The sequence below is a fragment of the Emydura macquarii genome, unplaced genomic scaffold (assembly GCF_026122565.2).
Source record: "Emydura macquarii macquarii isolate MOO-44397 ecotype Brisbane River unplaced genomic scaffold, CSIRO-AGI_Emac_v2 contig_2205, whole genome shotgun sequence".
Lineage (NCBI taxonomy): Eukaryota > Metazoa > Chordata > Testudines > Chelidae > Emydura > Emydura macquarii.
Window position 1 is genome coordinate 19,230,217 of NW_027132342.1, and position 24,553 is coordinate 19,254,769.

The following is a 24,553-nucleotide window of genomic DNA, read 5'->3' on the forward strand; positions in this document are numbered from 1 at the left end:
AATTGGTCTGTCTTAGGCTATGTCTACACGTATAGCAGCGTGTAGAGCACATGCGCTACATGTGCAGCTACATGCTGCAGCAGAAGGCAGGCTGCATCCACACTTGTCACCGTGATGTGTAGCTACCTGCCAGGGTGAAAGGCTCATGCAGGGGGAAAGCAGCAGGGAAAGACACCAGAGCCTTTCAGTGCAGCAGAGAAACGTTCTGGAAACAGGAAATGACAGTTCAAAATAGCAATGTAGTGGTGAAAGGCAGGGCTTGGGCCTAGAGAGAGCCATATAGGGTATAGACCTGGGGGTTCAGTCATGTAGGGTAGTCTACTCACTCCTAAGCCGTGCCTTACCATCTACACTGCTATTTATAGTAGATTCTACTTAACAGCAACCCAGATATTAATGTCTGGTTAATAGCAATGTGTTGCTGGGAACCAATCCCATTCCATTGACTTTAATGTTAATGTGATTCAGAGACTGGCAATGGTATGCTGCTTATTAGCAAGATTTTTTGGAAGAAAAGCTCCACCAGCAAGCAGGTTTACAGGGCTGCAGCTAGGCACGTACCCAATGGTTCCTTACCTGGCTGCTGCCTTACAAACCTGCCTTCCTGTTGTTATTATCCAGCAGTTGCTAACAACTATTTGCTGGCAACTGAGCTGGTAATAAGCAAAATCTCTACTGCACATGAATGCTAACTGGGCATGCAGTGTCTGTACACTACGTGCTGTCATAAGCATAGACGTACCCTCAGGAAGATGTTTCAATTTCATTGCATCAGTAAATCTCGACAAAAAGAGTGTTCTCTGAATTTTTCCAACCAGTTCTACTTTGCATTTCTATCACACTCTTCATCTGAGGGGCTCAAAGTGCTTTACAAATGTTTGTTCATTCTCCTAATTCAAAGGGATGTGATCCCTGATTTACAGATAGGGAAAGAGTTTATGTGACATGCCCAAGACGGTGCAGGAAGTCAACATCAGAGTCAGAAAAAGACCCAGCACTCCCAACTTCCAGTGCTGTGCTACGCTAGCCATTGCTTTCTCTTGCATAGGAATCATCCTTCCCGCCAATGAAGGATAGCTTGTTGCAGGAAGGAAAGTAGCAGTTGTTCAACAGCTTAGGTTAGGAAGTGAAGAATACAACACGCAGTGGAAACTACAGAGGAAATTAGCCAACAGACAGTAAACAGCACAGCTGGAATTTGGCTGGCACTAAGCCCCCTGTTCATACAAAATCAAAATTGAATACAGAAATCAAGTAAAGGAAAACAACTATTTCCCCTTTTCTCTCATCAGCATTGGGACCTCTGTTTTGTGCCTCATCTGACAGTGGAGACTTGCAGCAGTTCAGTGTCTTCTAACACTGTACAGTGCATCAGATCAGCACTGACTCAAGAGAAAGTACACCACCTACCATCTCACTAGCATCACCACTGATTGACACATTCAGGAGCAGCTACCAAAACTTCATTCACAAACATCACAACAATGTCCCTCATCTAGTGTAGCCCCTGCACTGATTGGAACCCTCTAAGTACACTACTTGGAGATGTAGATTATGTGGTAACTACCCTTAGTAGGCTTCAAAAGATAAATATTGGAAATGGCCTTAAACAGGAATCTGAATTCAAACACTAGTCCCCAATCCCACACCAAGTTGCAACAGTCCATATTTAACTGTCCAGGTCTGAACCCATCTCTTTGATTCTGGATGCAAGTCCATTCCAAACCCAGGAAGGCCTATTTTCCGGGTCTTGTTTAGAAGTGCTTATACAGGTGGAGCTAATACTGGTTTGACTGGCATAAGCAAAACCAATATAAGTACTTTTATAGCAATATAACTATCTGCAATAGAAGGGTTTCAATAGCATAACTAAGTTAGTTTAAAAAAATATCACCTCTCCTCTCAACCAACAAAGCTATGCTGGCAAAACTTTTGAGTGTAAACCAAGTCGTAGGCATTAGTGGATTCACCCTCAACATCCAAGGGAGGTAGGGAACTGAGACACAGAGAGGTGAAGGGGAAAATAGTGGAACATTGCACAAACCGTTGATTTTCACTAGATCTCTACCATTTTGGCCAAATTTCTCATGAGACTTCAACACGGTGGAGCCTAAATGTAGTCCTCGTTCAGCCTCCAATCCTCCTATAAACCTCATCCAGATGTGAATGCTACGTTGGTAACCCATCTCTAATAAGTATTAAACCTGCACTTTGAGTCTACATCAAAAGATATTTGTGGCTGTCTGGCCCTGCTCCACAACAGGCCTTGCTGTTTCCAGTCTAAATAAACAGCCAGCAGTTCCCAGAGGTCTTTTCGTAGTTGGGATTGTCACTTCAGATGAGTCCCAAGAACTTCTATTTGTAAAATGTAATGAACCTGAGAGAGTGTCGCATTCTCAGGCCTGCTCTAGTTACCTTGTCAGTTATATTACAGAAAGATCAGTTGATCGGGACTCTGGGTAAAAGGAGAAGATCTTTTCTAGCCCTAAGAGAAATATTTGCAACAGGAAAGGGGGAGAACAGCTGTTCTTGAAGAAACTAGATTTCATCTTGAAGCAGCAGAGATTCAACAACCTATAAAAAATCTCAGAAAAAGAGTAGGACAAATGGGTTCCAGCATTTTCTCCCTTCAAGGGCAGTAGTGGGGGAGGACATACTGTACAAAAACTTGCTGGGGTACACAGATTTGTGTAAAAAGGCAAGAATTGGTAACAGTAGTACAAGTGAGTGATAGTGAAGAGTATTGTGATGAGTTTCATCCCAGAGAGATTTTTTAGATTATCATAAAACATTTTAATAGTTTAAAAGATCTTACTAGGAGGAAAATAATTCCCAGGAAAGTGATGGCTATTAAATAAGTGATAAGTGCAAAGTAATGCTCATTGGGAAGAATAATCCCAACTATACATATAAAATGATGGAGTCTAAATAAGTTGCTAGCACTCAAGAAAGGGATCTTGTAGTCATCATGGATAATTCTCTGAAAACACTTGTCACTGTGCAGTGGCAGCAATCCAAAAAGCTAACAATATTAGGAACCATTAGGAAAGGGATAGATAAGACAGAAAATATCATAATGCTACTATATAAATCCATAGTACACCCACAGCTTGAATACTGTGTGCAGCTTTGATCACCCGTTGTGCTGTCTGAATGAGGGGGGCCCTTGGGGTGTATTCAGGAGCTCTGATTACTCCTTTCTACACCAGTCTCGCGTTGGGGGTGTCATGCTGGGCAGATGGGGGGGAGAGCATTTGTTATATTGTTTGACATCAGTGTCAAAATTGTAATAATTCATCTGAGATATGCCATGTCAGGTACTGTTAGAAAGGTTATAATATGCTAAGTGAGATGATGATACTTATATTCATGTGTAATATGTGAAATGGAAGTTATAGATATATTTGAGATATCTGTATTTCAAATTGTGCTGCCTGGGCAACACCTCAGATAGGATGGCAGCAGAACAATAGCCTGCTTAATGACCCCTTAAGACACTCACGGATGCAAGGGGCCCAGGAAGAAACTAAAGGCATACCTGAAGAGTTACCAGGATTGGCCCATATGACTCTGGACTCCATTTTAGTTCTTGTAATATTCCACAAGACCGCATGGCCAGGGCCAGAGGGTATATAAGGCCAAGCCACAGAAATCATTTTGTCTTTGTTCCTGTCCAGCTGCAGACACACAACTACCTCTGGATCAATTCATTTTGCAACTGAACCGAAGGACTTAGACCCATCCAGGTGTTGAAGGTACACAAGAGGAACCGTACAAGCCTGCAAACTCCACAATTCTCCCAGAAACTTGATGTATATGGACTTTCAATCATTTGTATGTATTTGATTTGCTTTGACCCTTTAACATTTCTCTTATGGTTTATTTCTTTCTTTTTACAATAAACCTTTAGTTTTAGTTACTAAAGGATTAGCTAGCAGCGTGGTATTTTAGGTAAGATCCAAACTTATATTGAACTGGTACTGTGGCTGACCCCTTGGGGTTAGAGGGAACCTTTTTAGTAAAGAGCATAGAGTTTAAATAACTGGTCTCTTTACTGGATCTAGTTGCTGACTGGGAACCAGAAGCTGAAATGTAGTAAAGGGGGCTGTGTGTATTTGTATACTGGCTTCTGTGAGGATTCAGAAAGGCAGTTTGTGGCTGGCTAGGAAGCCTGACTTCAGTGTCACCCACCAGTGCTGGGAGAATCTGCTCTCCGTTTACAGCCTGCCCTGATCTTGGCATTTTCAGGTGGCTACCCTGGGCACAGGATGGGTCATAACCCCATCACAGAAAAAAAAGTTAGAATTGGAAAAGGTACCGAAAAGGGCAACAAAAATTATTAGGGGTATGGAACAGCTTCCATATGGGGAGAGAGATTAAAAAACCAAGACTGTTCATCTTAAAAAAAGATGACGAAGGAGGGATGTCATAGAAATCTAAAAAATCATGAATGGTGTGGAGAAAAAGTGCTCTTTACCCCTTCACATAACACAAGAACCAGTGGCTCACCCTGTGAAATTAATAGGCAGCAGGTTTAAAAGGAACAAATGGAAATACTCATAGGCATATTCAACCTGTGGAATTTGTTGTTATGGGATGTTGTGAAGGCCAAAAATATAACTGAGTTCAGAAAAGAATTAGGTCAATTCATGGAGGACAGGTCAATCAATGGCTATTAGCCAGGATGGTCAGGGAGGCAACCTCATGCTTCAGGTATTCCTAAACTTCCAACTGCCAAAAGCAGAAGCTGGACAACAGGGACTCGATCACTTGAAACTGACCTATTTTATTAATTTTTTCTGAAGGATTGGCCACTGTCAGAGACTAGATAGTGAGGTAGATGGGCCACTGGTCTGACACAGTATGGCCATTCTAATGTTCTTAAAGATGCATCTGGTTTCTACTGACTGAGTCACTTATAAGTGGACTGGATGAGTGTCAGGAGAATATAGCATAAGGAACCATCTTGCATTGGCTTGTGAAGGGAACAAAAGAAACTAACTGGACTTCTTCTGTTTCTATGACCCACCCACATGAGTCTGCACCTGTGCTTCAAGATCACTTTGAAACTACAGGCTCCTCCAAACTGCGGGCTGGTTTATTTCAAGAGAACTAAAGATAAAGCATGACTGAGACAGCATACTCAAAACGTACAGAAGGAAATATAAACTCGTTTCCTTTTTGGCACCATGATGATGCCAAATAGGGAAAAGGCCTTGGCTCCTGCAATCATGATACACAAAGCTGGCTGAAAATAGTTCACATTGATTGAGCTGCTGTGGGTTCTGAATTCTTGCTAGATGGGCATGAAAATCCACTCCACATCTTCCTCCCACTGAGTTGCAGTCACAGTCCATCGCATTTGGACACAAACCCAGCTTAACATTTTAGCTCTTTTGTTCAAGCTCACTGCTGGAGTCATCTCTGTCTCCCTCCCCCCTGTCACACTGACAACAGGCTTGTAGATGGGATTTGTGCACCCTCTGGGCGTTGGCTCAGTCCCTGTGTCTCCTGGAGTTCTTTCTGTGATGACTGCCAAAATGCAGAGCTAATTAAACCTAAATTGCTACTGTTACTTTTTCCTGCAAGCTAAGGGGAAAGCATAGCACTTAGGGGTATGGCTCTGAAGGCAGGAACATTAGTTCAGTGTATGTGGGATCACCCCCTCTTCCCCGCAGGTTTAATTTTAAGGAACTTCTTTTAAGAGCTTTTTCGTTCTAGAAAAAGATTTATTTCCTGTTCAGTACGGAACTGTCCAGGGGGGCTGGAACAATTTGTATAGTGGAGGAGCTAAGAGCCATTGAACCAAACTGTAAACCCTCTATATGATGGAAACCGCTCCAAGACAGAAGGTGCAGCAGTACCCGCAGTTCCAGCACTTATGGAAGTGTCTAAACCACGTGTTCAGGAAGACTATTCAGCCCAGTGTACTAGCATAGGGAGTTTGTTTCACTGGAGAGGTCTTAGCACCATCTTGTGAATTAAAGTAGTAATTGCAACCCATCTCAAGTTATTACAACAGAAGCTAAATATGCCAGTAAGAACTCCCGCACCCATTTTACACTGTTGGTAGCACCAGTGTAGTTACATCAATGATGAAAAATAGCTACAGAGTTTTCCTAGCACACCCACACAGTATCAGTGAACATTACCAGAGAGCAGAGTGGATCTGTACTTGTTTTTAGATATTATACATTTTATTAACTTTATATTCCAGCACATGGTATCAGATTGTATTGGGAATACATCAGGAATTACTGTGATTTGTGTCTTGACAAAGTATTATCTGACTTGGTGGTTTATGTACACATTGCAAGTTTATAAGCATGTCCAACCTGTAAGAAACACACACATTATGTAGCATGTTTATAGCCAGGTTAGGTTAGCCACATTACATCTTTCCAGCCAAGAAGAAAGCAAGCAGAGATGGTGCAAGCTCAAAGGAAGCTGGAGGAATGCAGATTAAGGGCCTGATGTTCAGAGGTCCAATGGAAACTGCAGGCATTCAGCAATTCTGAAAGTTAGGCTCTTGGAAATCAACCTTAGTTAGAGAGGAACCATTTTGTGGACCTTCACTTTTAGAACCAATACTAATAGCAAAACTGCATTTAAAGAGTGACTTCTGCACTGTTCTGTTTAATAGCCACACTTTTACCACCCCGCTGAGCAAATCTGTGCCCCCATACACACACACCTGTGCTATCAACACTCCCCCCACCTCCTCTGATGCTCTGGGTATTCTTTCTGACTGATGGAAACTTTTTGACTTGCAGTGGCACAGCATTAATGTGACTGTCAGACTCCTGAGTCAGACAGGAGGGAGGGGGTGTTTACCCATGAGGCACTGTTTGCTGGAGCTGTATAACAAAAGATGACCATTCACTCAAAGAAAGGAAAGAAGCCAAATTGCTGGGCTGTCTCCTTTAACCCCCTCTTCCCTCTTTGGTTAGATATTTGGGGATTAGAAAGGCTAGGCCAATCTTTCTTTGCATACCCCCAAAGCTGGTTTATTACTACCAGCTGCTGTGTGTATGGTGGCTACTAAACTTGCTTCCTTCAAGTTCTTTTTTTTGGGGGGTTGGGTGGGAGATGGTAAGTGAATTTTCTGTATTAGTGAAGAGTGCCCTATTTCAATCTGAATGCATTGGTATTAGGCAGAAAGCAGGCATCAGCCTTCTGGTACTTCTCTCCATGACTGTTGTGTCTCTGAAATACATCTACCCCTCATGATACACATGAACCTAAGGACTATGCCCTTCTCCCCGTTCCCATACAGCTCTCAGAATGTTACACAGCTCTTGGTCACTAACAAACTGGGTTGATTCAAACTGGGATCTAGATTCACTAGTATACCTCCAGCCACCACCCACAGAACAGGAACCAAGCCCTTGCTTTTGTTACCTTTACAAGAAAGAACAGCACTGAGTGAGCTGGCCTCATGATAAATCAACAGAAAAAGTTTCCCAACAGGATTCCTGTTTCGCAATCTATTTCTGCAGCTTGAAACAGCACCAAAGGGTATGGACAGAAAGAATGCCAATGAGTTTATATCAAGGTTACTCATCAATGGAGCTTTTCATCAAAGAACTGAAGAACAGGGCAGAAACTCCTGGCACATGCCCAGCACAAATCTGCAACATCCGGAGCAGCCGCTGAGCTGTGGCAAGTCTAATTCCTTCAGACTGGAAGCAGAGGGAGAAAGAAACAAAAAACAAACAAGTTATTTAAAAATAAAGCGATGGAAAAGAAAAATCTAGTTGGTGCTGAAATGTAATCAGGAACCAAAGTTAAGTGAGACCCAGATCAACTAGACATGGAGGTTCCCAAACCTGCCCACCTATTTGTCTAGGGCCAGTGGGGAGGAGGGGGCAGAGTCACAAAGGTTGAAAGCCTCTTTAAAAGAAGTACTGTGGACCCAAACACACTGGTAATGGATTAGAGGAAGTGGGAGGAGAGAAGGAGTGAAAAGGGGTGGCAGAGCTACAAGGTTGATCTACTGAGTGAAGGTAGGGGAGACATTCACTAGATTCAGGATGACTGACTATGTGCAAAGGAGAAAGACACCATTTCAATAATGCAAACTCTCCAGCCCTTCAAACAGCAACAGCTGATAAAAACCCCAGAGTACACACATCAGACTGCAGGGATGAAATAAGTGCCCCTCTAGGAATGGCTGTACTTTACTCTAGAGTCTGGGAAACAGGAAGTGTTTTGGGTGTGCACTCTGGAGAGCAATCACATAACACATGGGGATGGCAGCTCATGGCTCAAAGCATAGGGTCAGAGTGTTTCAGGGAACTAGTGTACTGGGGCTGCATATATCAGAGGGGGAAGTCCACACGGGGGAAAAAAAAGTCAGCTAGTTACAATCAACTGTGCAGCTATCAAGATATGGGCTTCTGATCACCCTGATCACTTTGCTTATCCCTTTACATAAGAATGGCCATAGTGGGTCAGATCAATGGACCATTTAGCCCAATATCCTGTCTTCCAAAAGCAGTCAATGCCAGATGCTCCACAGAGAATGAACAGAACAGAGCAATTATCGAGTGATCCCTGTCATCCATTCCCTACTTCTGGCAGTCAAAGGCTAGGTACACCCAGAACATGGGGCTGCATCCCTAGCTAATAAGCCATTGATAGGACCTATCCTGCATGAACTTCTTTTTTGAACCCCGTTATTGTTTTGGCCTTCATAACAGGCCCAGCAATGAGTTCCACAGGTTGACTGTGTGGTGTGTGTAGAAGTACTTCTTTTGTTTGTTTTAAACCTACTGCCTATTAATTTCATTAGGTGACCCCTGGTTCTTGTGTTATGTGAAGGAATAAATAACCCTTCCTTATTCACTTTCCTCCAATCCTGTGTCAGTTTAGCTGGTCAGCTGTATAGGGCAGGGAGTGTCTTCAGTGGCGTACTGAGGGTCTCTGGTGCCCAGGGGCCAAGTCTACATTTACATCTACATCTGTGCCCTTCAGAGCCTCCTGCGCACCCCCCCACGAATGGCCAGCCCAGTGTGCCTCCCCTGCACTTACCCGCTGCTCCAGCCCCGCAGCCCGGTGCTGACTTGGACAGGGCAGCCTCACTTCCCCCCAGCGTGGAGGGGAGTGACAGGTTGGCCCTTCATGATGCATGCAGGGGAAGGGGAAGGAGCCGCTGAGAGCGCCCCTCAGAGCCTCCTGTGTCCCCCACCTCCTGCACATTGTGAAGGGCCGGCCTGCACTCCTGCGCAGGCCAGTGCCCGGGGGCCTGGCTCCCCACCTCTGCTTGGTATGCCCCCGTGTGTCTTCCTGTGCTACAACAATCTAAAGAGAGATTATTTAACTTGAAAAGCAAGAACAAGTTTCTAGAAGCGCACTGACTCTACTATCTGCACTTCTCCAGTAGACACAAGGATTTGGTATCTGACATCAAAACACACAAGCAGTATATACTGGTATTAGGTTTAACTGCACAGCTCATTGTGACTTATTGCTGACCTACCAGATATTGTTAGTGAGTAGGAAAATTTGCTGATCCTCATCTCCCACCCACCCTCAGTCACAAAATTAAGCATCCTTACATCCAGTTCACAGAATATGATAGGGCTGCAGTGGAGGTTTCCCATTTTCCGGACAGCATTCATCTCTACGCTGCAGTGATTCACCCTACCAACTTCACCAGAGACAAAACAGAAAGGCGTTAAGAAGAGTTTTGCAATAGTCCAAACCTCACAGCCCATCCCCAGTGGAGAAGAGTACTGAGGAATTTTTAGTTTCACAAATGATCCAAATCTAGCATACAGCATAGTCCTCGTCATAGCGAAGCTCATTCAGACAGAATGGCATTGAGACGACCATTAATAAAAGTCAAAGGGAATCAATCTTGTGATTCATATCCACAGGGGCAAGGGCAGAAAAGAGAGTCATCTGATTGGAGGAACTGAAGGGAAGGACCAAGTGATGACAGACACATGGTCTGAGCTATAGAAAACAGATGAGATTCAGCTACATTTAAAGAAAAGCTTCTGCCACAAACTATTGGCTTGTTTTGTTTAACATGAAGCCATTTCAGTTGTTTTAAGGAGTGGAATGAGAAGTGATGAAACACTGGAAGGATGAGGAGACAGAAAGAAACTGGATACTTGGCCATACATACCACCTGTGATGAGGAAGCACACTTTCCCAAGGAAGAAGTTGGCATCCATGTGTGATAGTGAAGCTTCAACATTCTTAAAACTGATGGAAAAAGAGGGGGCGGGGGTGAAGCACATCATATAATCCAGCTAAACCAGAGGTCAGGCTAGTGTTAGTACTGTCACCAACTCACCAGGAAGCCAGAGCAGCACAAAAGGAGTGACTTTCAAAGGCATAAATGACAGATGGACATCCACCTCCTACTAAAAATCAAAAGGAGTCCGATGTAACTGCCATTTATGCCTTTGAAAGTCTCTCCCCTTTGTGCTTAGATACTAATGATGGGTGCTAAAGAAGCCATAAAACAGACAGCAAGGAGAACAAAACAGAAGAGGAAGAGGAAACTGTTCAAACGAACGAATATGTTGGTGAAGATTTTTAAAGGAGCCTAAAGAAATTAGGCATCCAAATCCCACTGGACATATAACTCCTTTAGTCTTCTTTGAAAATCCCAGTCCTTGTATTTTAAAGTGCCTTTCATCCAGACAGACATCCAATGTGACCTGTTACTTTTGAAGATCTGTTCGAATCCAGGATCAAAGGTCACACATGAAGTTGCTTTGGCAAAACTCTTACCTTTCCCACAATGAGGTTTTAGCCTCATTATAAAAATACAAACATGATTGGATTTCTCTTTGTATCAACACTGAGGTGCAGTAGTAGAGCTAAGAGGACAAGGGGTAAATTATGCAAAGATTAGTTTCTACCTAAGACCATGTTAGTCCTGCTGATTGACAGCGCTCCAATCCCAAAGAGGGACCTGGCTAGCAATGCCAACATAAAAGGTACCTGCACACACCGCTGACTCATGTCTGACTGTTAATTAAGACTGCCTAGGATAGGCCAGCTATCAGAATACTGCAACACCCACCACCAACCTGGACATTGTTTCCATTTTAAAGATAGTATATTTCCAGATTTCAGTTCACCTGACTCTGCATAAGCCGATTACTAACTGGATCATGAAGAAATTCCACCCTCCTTGCTATGGTACAGTATGGCACAATTAGGTATGTTATAAGAAAGCAGGTTTAACATTAGTTATCCATTGCCATAGGCAAGATAACAGCTGGATGAATTACTAATCAAGCAAGTTCAGTGTTTGAAAATTAATGGCTCTGTAGGCTTCTAACCGGCACCCTGATGCAGGTGCTGCTGCTGGCTCAGTCTACCCCAGGCTAAACTAACAACTAACTCCTTCCTCAAGTTCTCCCTCCTCTATTACAACAACTTCTGCATTTACCTGTATTTGCTTTGTATGTTAATCATAAAGACAATCAGGTCAATTCGCGGCCGGATATGATCTCTCTCTGCAGGTAAAGGGAGGGAGGTCGCAAGGTGGCTGAAAGACAAAATTTTAAGTTTGGTTAAACCTGCATGAATTGGCAAAGCAGAATCCACTTTGCCAGCCACCTCCTTAGAATGCTTAGCAGGAGCAGATTTAGTGCCATCCATTTTAATGGCTGTAATCAGTTGATGTGACTCATTGCCTAGTTAAATGGCACTTCTGGTGTCCTCCATAAGCCTTATACACAGTAATTAACAGTCACAATTGACATTTGGTAGCATACATTTTGTTCCCTTCAAGCTCCTTAATAAGGCCATTTCATATGAAAATAGTTTTCTCCAAGGATTCGTTCTGTGATTATTTTATGTTTAAAAACATTTCAGTCTATTATAAACCTCTGACAATTGGTCCCAATGTTTCATATGTGCATTTTATGTTTCAGTCAGTATGTGCTGATTAAGAAGGTTCTGATGCATTCCTATATTCACCTGAAGTCCGGATAGGTTAGTCACATACTTTGGAGGGTAGAATCCACTTTCCTGAGCACCCAGAGTACACAGGTGCCACCATAGACAAGTGTTGTGCTCGCAACATCTGAACCACTAATTCACCACCAATGCACTTCCACAGTGTCTCAGACTCATAGGACCCGTACTCTCTTGGCTCCATATAGTCCCTGGGAGGGACCCCCTTCAGTGTAATGGCCTTTCTTGGCCGTCACTCTCTCTCTTGGGGTTAAGCCCTAAGCCCTTCGCCTCCTGGAAATGCACCTCTCAGCCTTCAGCACGCCTGTCTCTCGCCATGGGTCCACTCACTCTGGACCCCCAGGGCTACCACATCCAGAGGGAACAATGCAATCATGATCTCTAGGCTGCAGTGACTCTCAGCCAGAGTAAAACAGAAGGGATTATTGAACCTCTGAACACAGCACAGGAAGTTCTCAGGGCCTCGAAGCCTGGAAAGTCTCAGCACAGTCCAACTAGGCCTGTCCCAGTCCTACTGGGCTGCTCTTTGTCCCCAGTCCAGGAGACCCCTCCTTCTAACCGACCACCCTTTTATTACCTCCCCCCAAAAGCCTCTCCTTCATCCTCCTTCTTTCCTAGGTAAACAGAGCACTTGGGCCCCCTCTCTCTGTCCTTCACGCTCCCACTGGCCAGAACCAGCTGTGGCTGCCTTCCAGATCACAGAGGCCCTCTCTCCTCAGCTCCTTCGTCCTCCCACTGGTCAGAATTGGCTGGTTTCCAAGAAGGGGCAGCCTCTGGGTCTCTGGTTGCTAAGTTCCACAGTGTCCAGCCCATTGCCTGGGGTTCAGCCTGATAGACAAGGTCATGCCTGGTCCTCTGAAACAACAGACACCTTCTCCCACCACTTTGTTATATAAGCAACACACAGGGAAATCGAGTCACACACCCTTTTCACACAAACCATTAAGAACGTAAGAAAATTCCCTCAGTCTGTCATACAAAGTGATAGTATTTTAACATGACATCACCTCTCCTTTTCTGGATCAGAGGTGGTCAGGTTAGCTGATACAGTGGTAAAAATAATTGAGCATCATCTACACTACAGCTGCCATCATTGGTGGAGAAAAACATTTATTTTTTTCCTACTGCAAACAAGACTTAGGTCGCACTCTTCCCTAAAAAAGGTGTTAGGAGCTGAGTGCTGTTAGAGATCCATCTTTCAGATGAGATGTAGAACAGAAGTCCCAACAGCTCACGGTCATTAATAACACCAGGGCTGATTTTTTTGTTTTTCCTTTTTTGTCAGAAGAAGGGTATTAGCCATGGTCTCCTTGATCAGCTTCAAATCTAGTAATTGTCCTGGTCGTACCAGATATGGACTGGCTACAGAGCTTACTTCTGAGCAAAATACACACCAGATGTGTTCATCATAAGATCCTTTAATGCTCTGTCAGGTATGACTGAGGTTAGTTTAAAGAAGGTGCAGTAGAACCCCAGATTTGCTAACACCTCGGGAATGGAGGTTGTTCGTAACTCTAAAATGTTCTTAACTCTGAACAAAACATTATGGTTGTTCTTTCAAAAGTTTACAACTGAGCAGTGACTTAATTCAGCTTTGAAACTTTACTATGCAGAAGAAAAATGCTGCCTTTAGCCATCTTAATTTAAATGAAACAAGCACAGGAACAGTTTCCTTATCTTCTCAAATCTTTATTTTTAGTAGCTTACATTTAACACAGTACTGTGCTTTCTTTTTTTTTTTGGTCTCTGCTGCTGCCTGATTGTGTACTTCCAAAGGAGGTGTGTGGTTGACCAGTCAGTTTGTAACTCTAGTGGTTGTAACTCTGAGGTTCTACTGTATTTTACACAAAGCACCACCTAATGGTGGAACAGTAAGAACATAAGAATGGCCATACTGGGTCAGACCAATGGTCCATCTAGCCCAGTATCCTGTCTTCTGACAATGGCCAATGCCAGGTGCTTCAGAGGGAATGAATAGAACAGGTAATCATCAAGTGATCCATCCCATCACCCATTCCCAGCTCTGGCAAACAGCAATCCCTGCCCATCTGGCTAATAGCCACTGATGGACCTATACTCCATGAACTTATCTAGCTCTTTTTTGAATGCCGTTTTAGTCTTGGCCTTCACAATATCCTCTGGCAGGGCATTCCATAGGTTGACTGTGTTGTGTGAAGAAATACTTCGTTTTGTTCGTTTTAAACCTGCTGCCTATTAATTTCATTTGGTGACCCCCTAGTTCCTGTGCTATGAGAATGAGTAAATAACACTTCCTTATGTACTTTCTCCACACCAGTCATGATTTTATACACCTCTATCATATTCCCCCCTCAGTCATCTCTTATTTTTATTTAGAGAGAGAGATTATCTTTCCATTACAGTAATTACAGGAGAACTTTTAGGCCACTAAAATATAACTACAGTTGAATGCAGTACTTCCTTGTCCTACACACATGTAGGGTTGCCAATGTCAGTAAATAATGCTTTGCACGCTACATCAGACTCTACTTCAATAGCACTTGACTATCCTGCAAAGTACTATAAGTTAGGAGGTAAAGTATTTTAATTAATTTATTTATTATGGAGAGACGGTAGCCTTTTCCAGTTAAAATTTATAAACAACTCCTCCACTGCTCCTATCTTTAGGAGCATCTGCACTTCTTGGATTAGAACTGCTTGTGAGAAGGGTCCGTGAAGAGGGATGGGGAGGGCTGAGGGGTAGAAGGGATGGGGGTGGAACTGAAGGGAGTATCCCAGTTTTACCATGCATAACATCCAGCGATCCAACGCGATCTGGGCATATGCATGGTAGAAGTGGGATAACCAGTCCCAAAGGAATAGGGGTGAAGGATCCAACTCCTGAATTAGTACACCACCCTCATGCACACCCTCAAAAGTTCTGTTTGGAACTGAAGGATTGGCTCGCCGGTCCAGGGCCTTGGCTGGTAGAAGGCTGAGAGGATCTCCTCTTGTAATTCCTGCCCCTCTTAGTTATACTCCTGTCTGAGTTGGGATTGATAGAACTGAGGTAGGGGTTGAAGTTTGAAATGCCTCCTCTGTGGCGCTGGAGTGTGGAGGCTTAAGGACTTCAAAGTAGCCCAAGAGTCCTTAAGGCTGTTCTGAGTCTAAGTTCTGAGTCTGTCTGCTCAGAGAACAGAGCCAGACCTTCGAAAGGAAGGTCCTGGATAGTCTGTTGGCCCTCGTGTGGTAGCCCTGAGCCTTGTAGCCACGAGCTCCAACATATCACTACCGCCGATGACATGGTGTGAGGTGTGGCATCCACCATGTCTAGCGCTGCCTGAAGCGAGGCCTTTGCAGCCACCTTGCCTTCCTCTACTAGAACCGTGAACTCCACTCTGGAGTCTGATGGCATGGGTTCTGAGAACTTTGACATAGACCCCCCAAGAGTTAAAAGTGTATCTGCTCAAATCCACCTGCTGGTTTGTGATACGGAGTTGGCGCTCCCCAGTAGAATACATCTTTCTACCAAAAAGGTGTAGAAGACCTTGCTTCTCACGCTCATTGGCTGTTGCAACTATGAGCGATCCTGGTGGGGGATGAGCATACAGATAATCGTGGTCCTCGGAGGCTACAAAATATTTTCTCTCTACTCTCTTTGCAGTTGGAGGCAGAGAAGCAGAAGTCTACCATAGTGACTTCACTGTGTCACAAATGGCCTTTATTAGTGGCAGTGCTACCTTAGATGGACCCACAGGGGCTAAAATAACTACCATAGGGTCTTGTCAGAGACCTCCTCAATCTGGAGCACCAAATTCTGTGCCACCCTCCTCAAGAGCTCCTGATGAGCCCTCCTGTCATCTGCAATCGGTGCCGCTGAGGACCCCATCCCCAGATGAAGCAGTAGCAAAGATAACGCTCTGACCGAGGCAGTCTTTTGACCTTCTGCTCCCAGAGGGTCCCACAGCGCCGGTTCCTCAAACTCAGTGCCAAGGTTGACTCGTACTCAGTGCTGGGCTCAGCATTGTATTTGGTGCTGATTCCAGTACCATGCGGTAGCATGTCACCTGATTGAGGTGGGGGATGTCTACTCCCAGAGGCGAGTGATTGCATTTGGGCCGATTGCTATCTCCAAAATGGAATGTCTCCAACGTAGAATGTCCAAGGAGACCAAAAGGGCCACTGAGTTGGCATTTGCCACTGCGTCAGCCAAGGCATGGGGTTGGTCAGTCTCAATCCTCTGGTTCTGCCTCTCTGACTAGTGCTGGCATCTTTTAGAGGAGTAGGACTCCACTTTGGAGTCAGAGCCCAACAACCCGCTTCGCAGGGACCAGGGCGGTGGGGCTCCTGATGGTGCCAGAGAGCGCTGCCGGGAGATGGTAACTGTAGCATCATAGCTGTCTTTCACCTGAACAGTACCAGGTGCTTTTTTAGCACTGGTGGTCTAGTGACAGGAGCATGCTTGCGCCTGGGAGGGGACAGCGACGGACCCTTTTCCTGGGATCAGAGTCAACAGCACCGCAGTTGAGGGTATGGCACTTGAGTGGCCCAAAACTGGTCGAGCCCTTACATCCTGTTGTTTTTGGCATCAGTGAGCATCCGACTGTCTTCCTCCTCTTCTTACATGGTACAGGGGATTGCGAGTGGTGCTATGTCATAGAATCATAGGGCTGGAAGGGACGTCAAGAGGTCATCTAGTCCAGTCCCCTGCACTCATGGCAGGACTAAGTAATATCTAGACCAGCCCTGACAGGTGTTTGTCTAACCTGCTCTTAAAAATCTCCAATGATGGAGATTCCACAACCTCCTTAGGCGATTTATTCCAGTGATTAACCACCCTGACAGTTAGGAAGCTTTTCCTAATGTCCAACCTAAACTTCCCTTGCTGCAGTTTAAGTCCATTGCTTTTGTCCTGCCCTCAGATATTAAGAAGAACATTTTTTCTCCCTCCTCCTTGTAACAATCTTTTATGTACTTGAAAGCTGTTATGTCCCCTCTCAGTCTTCTCTTCTCTAGGTTAAACAAACCCAGTTCTTTCAGTCTTGCCTCATAGGTCATGCTTTCTAGACCTTTAATCATTTTTGTTGCTCTTCTCTAGACTTTCTCCAAATCTGTCCACATCTTTCCTGAAATGTGGCACCAAAACTGGACACAATACTCCAGTTGAGGCCTAATCAGCGCGGAATAGAGTGGAAGAATTATTACTCGTGTTTTACTTACAAAACTCCTGCTAATACATCCCAGAATCATGTTTGCTTTTTTTGCAACAGCATTACACTGTTGACTCATATTTAGTTTGTGATCCACTATAACACTCAGATCCCTTTCCGCAGTACTCCTTCCTAAGCAGTCATTTCCCATTTTGTAGATATGAAACTGATTATTCCTTCCTAAGTGGAGTACTTTGCATTTGTCCTTATTGAATTTCATCCTATTTCATCCTATTTACCTCAGACCAATTCTCCAGTTTGTCCAGATCATTCTGAATTATAATCCTATCCTTCAAAGCACTTGCAACCCCTCCCAGCTTTATCGTCCGCAAACTTAATAAGTGTGCTCTCTATGCCATTATCTAAATCATTGCTGGAAATATTGAACAGAACTGGAACCAGAACTGATACGCAGAACCTCACTTGTTAGGCCCTTCCAGCATGACTGTGAACTATTGATAACTACTCTCTGGGAATGGTTTTCCAGCCAGTTTTGCACCCACCCTATAGTAGCTTGATCTAGGTTGTATTTCCCTAGTTTGTTTAACAGAAGGTCATGCGGGACAGTATGAAAAGCCTTACTAAAGTCAAAATATACCACATCTACCACCTCCCCGCCATCCACAAAGCTTGTTACCCTGTCAAAGAAAGCTATTAGGTTGGTCTGACATGATTTGTTCTTGATAAATCCATGCTGACTGTTACTTATTATCTTATTATCTTCTAGATGTTTGCAAATTGATTGCTTAATTATTTGCTCCATTTATCTTTCCGGGTACAGAAGTTAAGCTGACTGGTCTGTAATTCCCCGGGATGTCCTTATTTCCCTTTCTGAAGACGGGCACTATATTTGCCCTTTTCCAGTCTTCTGGAATCTCTCCTGTCTTCTAAGACTTTTCAAAGATAATCGCTAATGGCTCAGATATCTCCTGAGTCAGCTCCTTGAGTATTCTAGGATGCATTTAATCAGGCCCTGATGACTTGAAGACATCTAGTTTGTCTAAGTAATTTTTAACTTGTTCTTTCCCTATTTTTAGCTTCTGATCCTGCCTCGTTTTCACTGGCATTCACTATGTTAGACATCCAATTGCCACCAACCTTCTTGGTGAAAACCAAAACAAAGAAGTCATTTAGCACCCCTGCCATTTCTGCATTTTCTGTTATTGTTTTTCTCCCCCTCATTGAGTAACGGGTCTGCCCTGTCCTTGGTCTTCCTCTTGCTTCTAATGTATTTGTAGAATGTTTTCTTGTTACCCTTTATGTCTCTAGCTAGTTTAATCTTGTTTTGTGCCTTGGCCTTTCTAATTATGTCCCTGCATATTTGTGTTATTTGTTTATATTCATCCTTTGTAATTTGACCTAGTTTCCACTTTTTGTAGGACTGTTTTTTTGACTTTTAGATCACTTAAGATCTCCTGGTTAAGCCAGGGTGGTCTCTTGCCATAATTCCTATCTTTCTTATGCAATGGGATAGTTTGCTCTTGTGCCCTTAATAATGTCTTTTTGAAAAACTGCCAACTATCTTCAGTTGTTTTTTCTCTTAGCCTTGCTTCCCATGGGATCTTACCTACCAACTCCCTGAGTTTGCTAAAGTCTGCCTTCTTGAAATCCATTGTCTTTATTTTGCTGTTCTCCCTCCTATCATTCCTTAGAATCATGAACTCAATTAGTTCATGATCGCTTTCACCCAAGCTGCCTTCCACTTTCAAATTCTCAACAAGTTCCTCCCTGTTTGTCAAAATCTAGAACAGCCTCTCCCCTAATAATTTTTTATTTCAGAAGGTGGAGAAAGCTGTCTCCAATACACGTCCATGAGGTGTCTCTCAGTGCTGGTGATCTGCGACAGTGCTGGGGGTGTCTAGATGCAGAGTCCTTCCTCAGCACTATCTCTATGACGGAAAAAAGCCAAATGTACACCAAAGCCAATGTACAAAGTGTCAGCTCAGCCAGGCTCGGCACGGAGTGTGTTCTGATAGCAGCCTCCATTAGGATGAATTTCAATCTCGGACTCCTCTTCATCTTTGTCCAAGGGCAGAATCCCTTGCAAATCTTACTGTGATCCCTCTGATAGTCTTCCCAAGACACTTTAGACAAGTGGTATGGGGATCGCTCCTGGGCATGGGCTTTTTACAAGCCCTGCATGGTTTAAAGCTGGAGGAACAGGGCATGCCATGGCCCCAGGGAAAGGGAAGTGACCCCAATAAGCGAGGTCCTAAGTAATTAAACTAACTATAACTACAAACTAACTCAACTATTTGACTATTTACAGGTATCAGTTCAAACAACCACTAGGAAAACGCTTGCAGAGCAAGAGAAGATTAATGTTCCAGCAACCATCATGGGTGGTAAGAAGGAATTGAAGGGGTGGGGGGTTGGCAGGGCTCTATATATGGCGCCATGAAGGTACAACTCCAGCGGGCTCCACAGCCAACCCTACCAATACCACTAAGGGAAAAGCCTTCCGGTGACTGTGCGTGCAGCAGGCACACAACTACTTGGAATCAACATGAGCAAGCACTTGAAGAACATACATTCCTCCCAAAAATCTGAGTTAATGCATTTGCTCTTGCAGATATAATTGCCAAAGTCATTACATTAGCAACTAGGTGAATTCCCAGACAAAAATTATCATGTAGCTGGAGTTAAAATTCCAAATGCATACCAATAACTTGAGGAGTAATAACATACACATAAAAGTCACAGCTAGTTGACATCTTACAAAGAAACTTGAAATCTACTCAGTTTAAAGTGGTTTCAAGTAGTCCACTTGCCTGATTCCCCATTTTTGGATGGAAGAACCATACAGAAAAAAATTATATTTAGATGCTTATACTGCACCCAGCACTGATTTCCAAGCATCTGTGCTACCTATCGGGTATGTCTACACTGCAGCTGGGAGCAGTGAAGGCAGACAGACTCGTGCTAGTGCACTAAAATAGCGTAGATGTTGCAGCACAGGTTGTGGCTTGGGCTAGCCACCCGAGCTCAGACTCAGGTAGCAGCAGCCACACTGCTTTTTTAGAGTGCTAGTGTTGGCCTGAGCTATGTAATGTAGGCCTGAGCCATGTATCTGAAACACAAGGGTTAATTTTTACTTTGAGAAAGAAAAGTAGTGTGTTTTATAGATAAGGATGTTCAGGACACATTGATTGTTTGTTCATGCCACCCCAGGCTCCACTATGATAATTGACTGCTTGAACATATGATTGGGAACATCCTGCCTAAACATTTTGTGATTTAACATTTATGACACATTGGGGCCCCGTTTGTGAAGATTTATGTATGAATGTTTGGGAACATCCTGAAATCTAATTGTGATAATTTACAAGCGAAGTAAAGTGCCCATCGTGTATCAGGAATGTGGTTGATGTGTAAATCATGGGGCAATGAGAGGGTAAATAAGATTTCTTTTATATCCTTTTAGTAAAATGGGTGGAGGTATAAGGATTTTATTATGTTAGTAAGTAAGTATAAGATAATGTGTCAATGTAATGGGATAAGAATGTAATGATTTTAGTAAGTATGAATGAGGAGTGAATGCAGTTTGAGTCTGCTGAGATAAGACGGCGAGGAAGTAATTGCTGAGGTAATGTTTCTCAGCCTCCAAGGGCAGCAGGGAGAGAAGATGCTTTTGTTTAAAGAACTTTTACAACCCAGATGGCCAAAGATCAAGATAACCCTGGAAAACAGGGGAGTTAACACCCAAGGACACGAACAAGACAAAGTGCAAAACAGGAATGAAAGAATAATGGGAAAGCTGCCACACTTGTGATATCAAACGTCATTGACGATTACATCAAACAAGGAGACTATCTGACATGACAAAATCTATAGATCTGAATGGGGATGGATAAGTATAAAAATGGGGTAAAGAAACCTGGACTTTGGGCTCATTTTGCAAACCCCAAGGAGCATCGTGTCGCGACCGACAGAGCCTGGCTCCATCCTCATGTCTGAGTCACCTGGCCAGTGATTCAGCTTGAGCAACACAGAGGTTGGTAATTATATCCCTCCTGCAGAACTGTGTGTGTGTTTTTTGGCAATTGCTTTTTCAAATATTTTCTGTATTCATAATAAACGCAGCATACTGCCTTGTCCCCTGAATAAGATCCTGCTGTTTATTTCATAAGTGTAACACTAGGTCGAGCAGATCTAGTGCCAGTTTGTCTGCCCATACCAAGAGGCATGCTCCCAGCTACAATATAGACGTTCCACAGAGGACTAACTAATGCATACAGTAAACAAATGGAAACAAATACTCTCCCCCTCTCATCAGGTGTGTACTGCTAGTTCCTGAAGAACTTCTCTTTTACATACATTTAATTACCATCTAGAAGTTGCAACTTGCAGTTGCACAACCACATCTATGCACTAGGGGCTGTGAAAAACAAATTCTTTACTTGAAGTGAAGGCACTTGGACTACATTGAATTACCTTGCTATCACTGTGGAAAATGCACCAGTGCGTGAGTTTTAGGTCTGCATTTGATAAGTATAGATGCAGTCTCTATCAAATCACTATCCATTTCCTGCAGCCCCTCAGTTTTAACTTCATCTGCCATACCCAATACTACTTCCACAAGCCTATCAGGCCAGATCTCAAACTGAGGAGGAGTCAAGCAGAAAACAAGACACGCAGGAACTTTGGTAAAAGAATAATTTCAGAACTGAACTGGGAAGAATTTTGTTCCACCCTTCCCCATCACTTACATATTTATCTTGAAGTTTTTTTTCTCCTTAAGAATCGCCTCTGCTAACTGCTGCTGATGGCTTTCATCCGTGCCCACCAACTGCTCAGGAAGGAAATACAACTTGTAAGAGATACAACTAAAACGTGGAGAGAAGCCACTAGCTAGTACCCTTCACCTTGAGAGGTCCCATGGCACTTATGAACTACAGGGCTTGGGGAAGACGGTTCACATGTGATCAGCCACCCCTGGGGCAGGACAGGGCAGCTGGTTAACAGCACAGCACACACATGAGTAGAACAGACATTGCTGTCACCTGGCCCTGCCCTTTGGGCCTAACATCCATCAAATTCCAGGCACATGTGCCCACCTGTACAGGGCTCACAGGCCCTGGGCAGTAGGGTAACACCTGACATGGGTTAAAGAGAACAGAAGTGGCCAGGGTGTCCAAGTGCCACTTCAGCAGGGAGGTGCTCTCAGTAGCAGTACCTGCATCCTATTAGTCAAGCTGTGGCTCAGGCTGCCTACCACCCACTGGGCCTGCGTAGCTCAGTCCCCCAACCTGATCCCAGACTCCTCATCCCAGTCCAGCTGTTCAGGTAGTGACCAGACCACCTCACCTGACCTGACCCTGCTAAGCCAAGGGTACGAACCCTGCCCACAGTTGCTCTGAGAGGTGGGACAAACAAGCTTCCCCGCCTATCAGCAGGGGACCCTGCCGATAGGCGGGGCTATATTTTTGCATATTCAAAATCACACCACCAATCAGGAAGCAGGGCGGGGGCCAAATGCTCTGGGGGCGGGGCCACGGGCTTCGCCGCGTATTGGACACGAATTGCGACTGCGGTGGTAACTGTGGCGGCTGCTCTTGGATACCGCGGGAAGGAGAGGAGGCGCGGATTCCTCGCGGACCTACCAAGATAGCGGCTGAGTTTAGCGTCGGGAGTTTGTCGAAAGGCCTCACCAACGACATCACTGCAAACTGCGGCACAAACACTGCTCCGCAACTGCCGTCCTAGGAACGGATTTTTTCAAACCGCCGCCGCCGGCCCGCCGCTTTGACGTCGTCATGCGTCGTCGGTACGGACGCACAACAATGACGTAGCGCACGGGGCGGAACCTAGACCGTGGGACGGGGCGGAAATGCGGGGATCGTCACCACAGCAGCACTTTCACTGCCGCGCATGCGCTTCCGCGGGCTTGGGTGGCCACGGGAAGAAAGAACGTGTGAGGTTATGCGAGCTGCGCTGCGGCGCGTGCGTTGCGTTGCGTTGGCCGCCTGATGATTCCGGAGGAAGCTAGAGTGTCTGTCTCGCCGCGTGCCGTGCGAGGTCCGCGCGGCGCGTGCTGTTAGCTTATGTCAGTCTGTTCCGGCTGGCGCGTGCTGCGCTGTGCCGCCTCGCGGGCGGAGCGGGGGGCTCCTAGCCGCTCGTGCCTGTTGTGTTTGTGCTGCCGGCCCGGCCCCTGCCTGAGCCCTGGCATTCCTGGCAGCCTCGCTGTAGCCGCCAAGCGCCCGATTCCCAGAGTTACAGCCGCGCATGAGCGGGAGAGACAAGCGGGTGTGGGAGGCTGGGGCCACAGACCCGCTCTGGAGCTTGTCAGCTCGGTCGGTGCTCGTCAGTCCCCTGACGCAGGGTGGGTCTGCAGGGGTAAGGAACGTTTCTGGCCCTACCTTAGGAGTCTCCCTGCCCCTGGGCAGGGCCCAAGCGTAATTTTTTCAGGCCCACTGCAAACTTGTAACACGGGCCCCCTGTCACACACACATACGCCCCTGGGGGTTGCAGCCTGGGCTGGGCCCCGGTAAAGTGTACCTTCCCCCCAATAGCCAGACATGGGTGAGCAATAAAGGTAGTAGAGGGCCACCGTGAAAGCAAACGCTTTGGTGGGCTGGGGCTGCACCTGATGCTAGGGGAGGTTGGGGTCAGGTTCCACCCCAGAGGGTGGGGGGCTGGAGAGCAGGCCCACCTCACCCCACAGCAATGACTTCTGCCCCATGAGGCTGGGCCTGGCTCCCCACTTCAGCCAGTTGGCTCTCACCACAGCACCTGCTGATGCGTGTCAGTGGGCAGGTGAGGCTTTTCTCCTGCAGTGCCCTGTACCTTTCCTGGCTTTGGTGCCACTGGGTTGTCAGGCCCGAGTGGGACTCTGAGGGGCTAAATAAAGTGATCGGGCAGGCCAGATGCAGTCCCGGGGCCAACAGTTGCTCATCTCTGAATGAATGTGCTATTGGGACAGTGCTGGTATTAGTCAGACATAGTAGTGACTCAGTTTGGATGTTCACAATAATAAATAATACCTGGCATTTCTGTCCATAGGTGGTTTCTGTCCAAGTACCAGAAAGCATTTTAACAAGAGATGTATGGTGTTTATAACTATACAATATTAACAAACTATCACAACAACCTTATGAAGTGGAGTGGGTGAATGAGTATTAGCTCTATTTTAGAGAAGGAAACTAAACACAGACTAATACTCTCAAAGGGAAATAACTTAAGAAAATGAATGGGGGTTTAGGCAAAAAGGGGAAGGAGCTACACACCAGTGGTGTGCTGTCTATGTATACAAGGCATGCATTGTATGTCCTGCATGCCTGACTGGCTGTATGTTGTTCAACTGGCCGCCCTCCTCAAGATGACTGTACAGTTGCCATGAAGGATGGCATTTTGTAGATGTGAGGTCGCACTGCATTTGTTGAACAAAATGGCATCCTCCACACAGCATGACCGTGACCTGTACGTAATCATACATGCAA

The 24,553-nt window shown here is 45.0% G+C and overlaps 1 protein-coding gene across 1 annotated transcript; it reads right to left on the minus strand.

The window, feature by feature from the left end:
* Positions 1-6,175: 6,175 nt before the first annotated feature.
* CENPM (centromere protein M) lies at positions 6,176-23,477 on the minus strand. The gene is made up of 6 exons (XM_067559042.1): positions 22,718-23,477; positions 21,824-21,903; positions 11,417-11,515; positions 10,136-10,215; positions 9,561-9,652; positions 6,176-7,682 (listed from the first exon to the last, which is right to left on the minus strand). The coding sequence occupies exons 1-6, from the start codon at positions 22,772-22,774 to the stop codon at positions 7,557-7,559; spliced, it is 534 nt and encodes a 177-aa protein (XP_067415143.1). The 5' UTR covers positions 22,775-23,477; the 3' UTR covers positions 6,176-7,556.
* Positions 23,478-24,553: the final 1,076 nt, after the last annotated feature.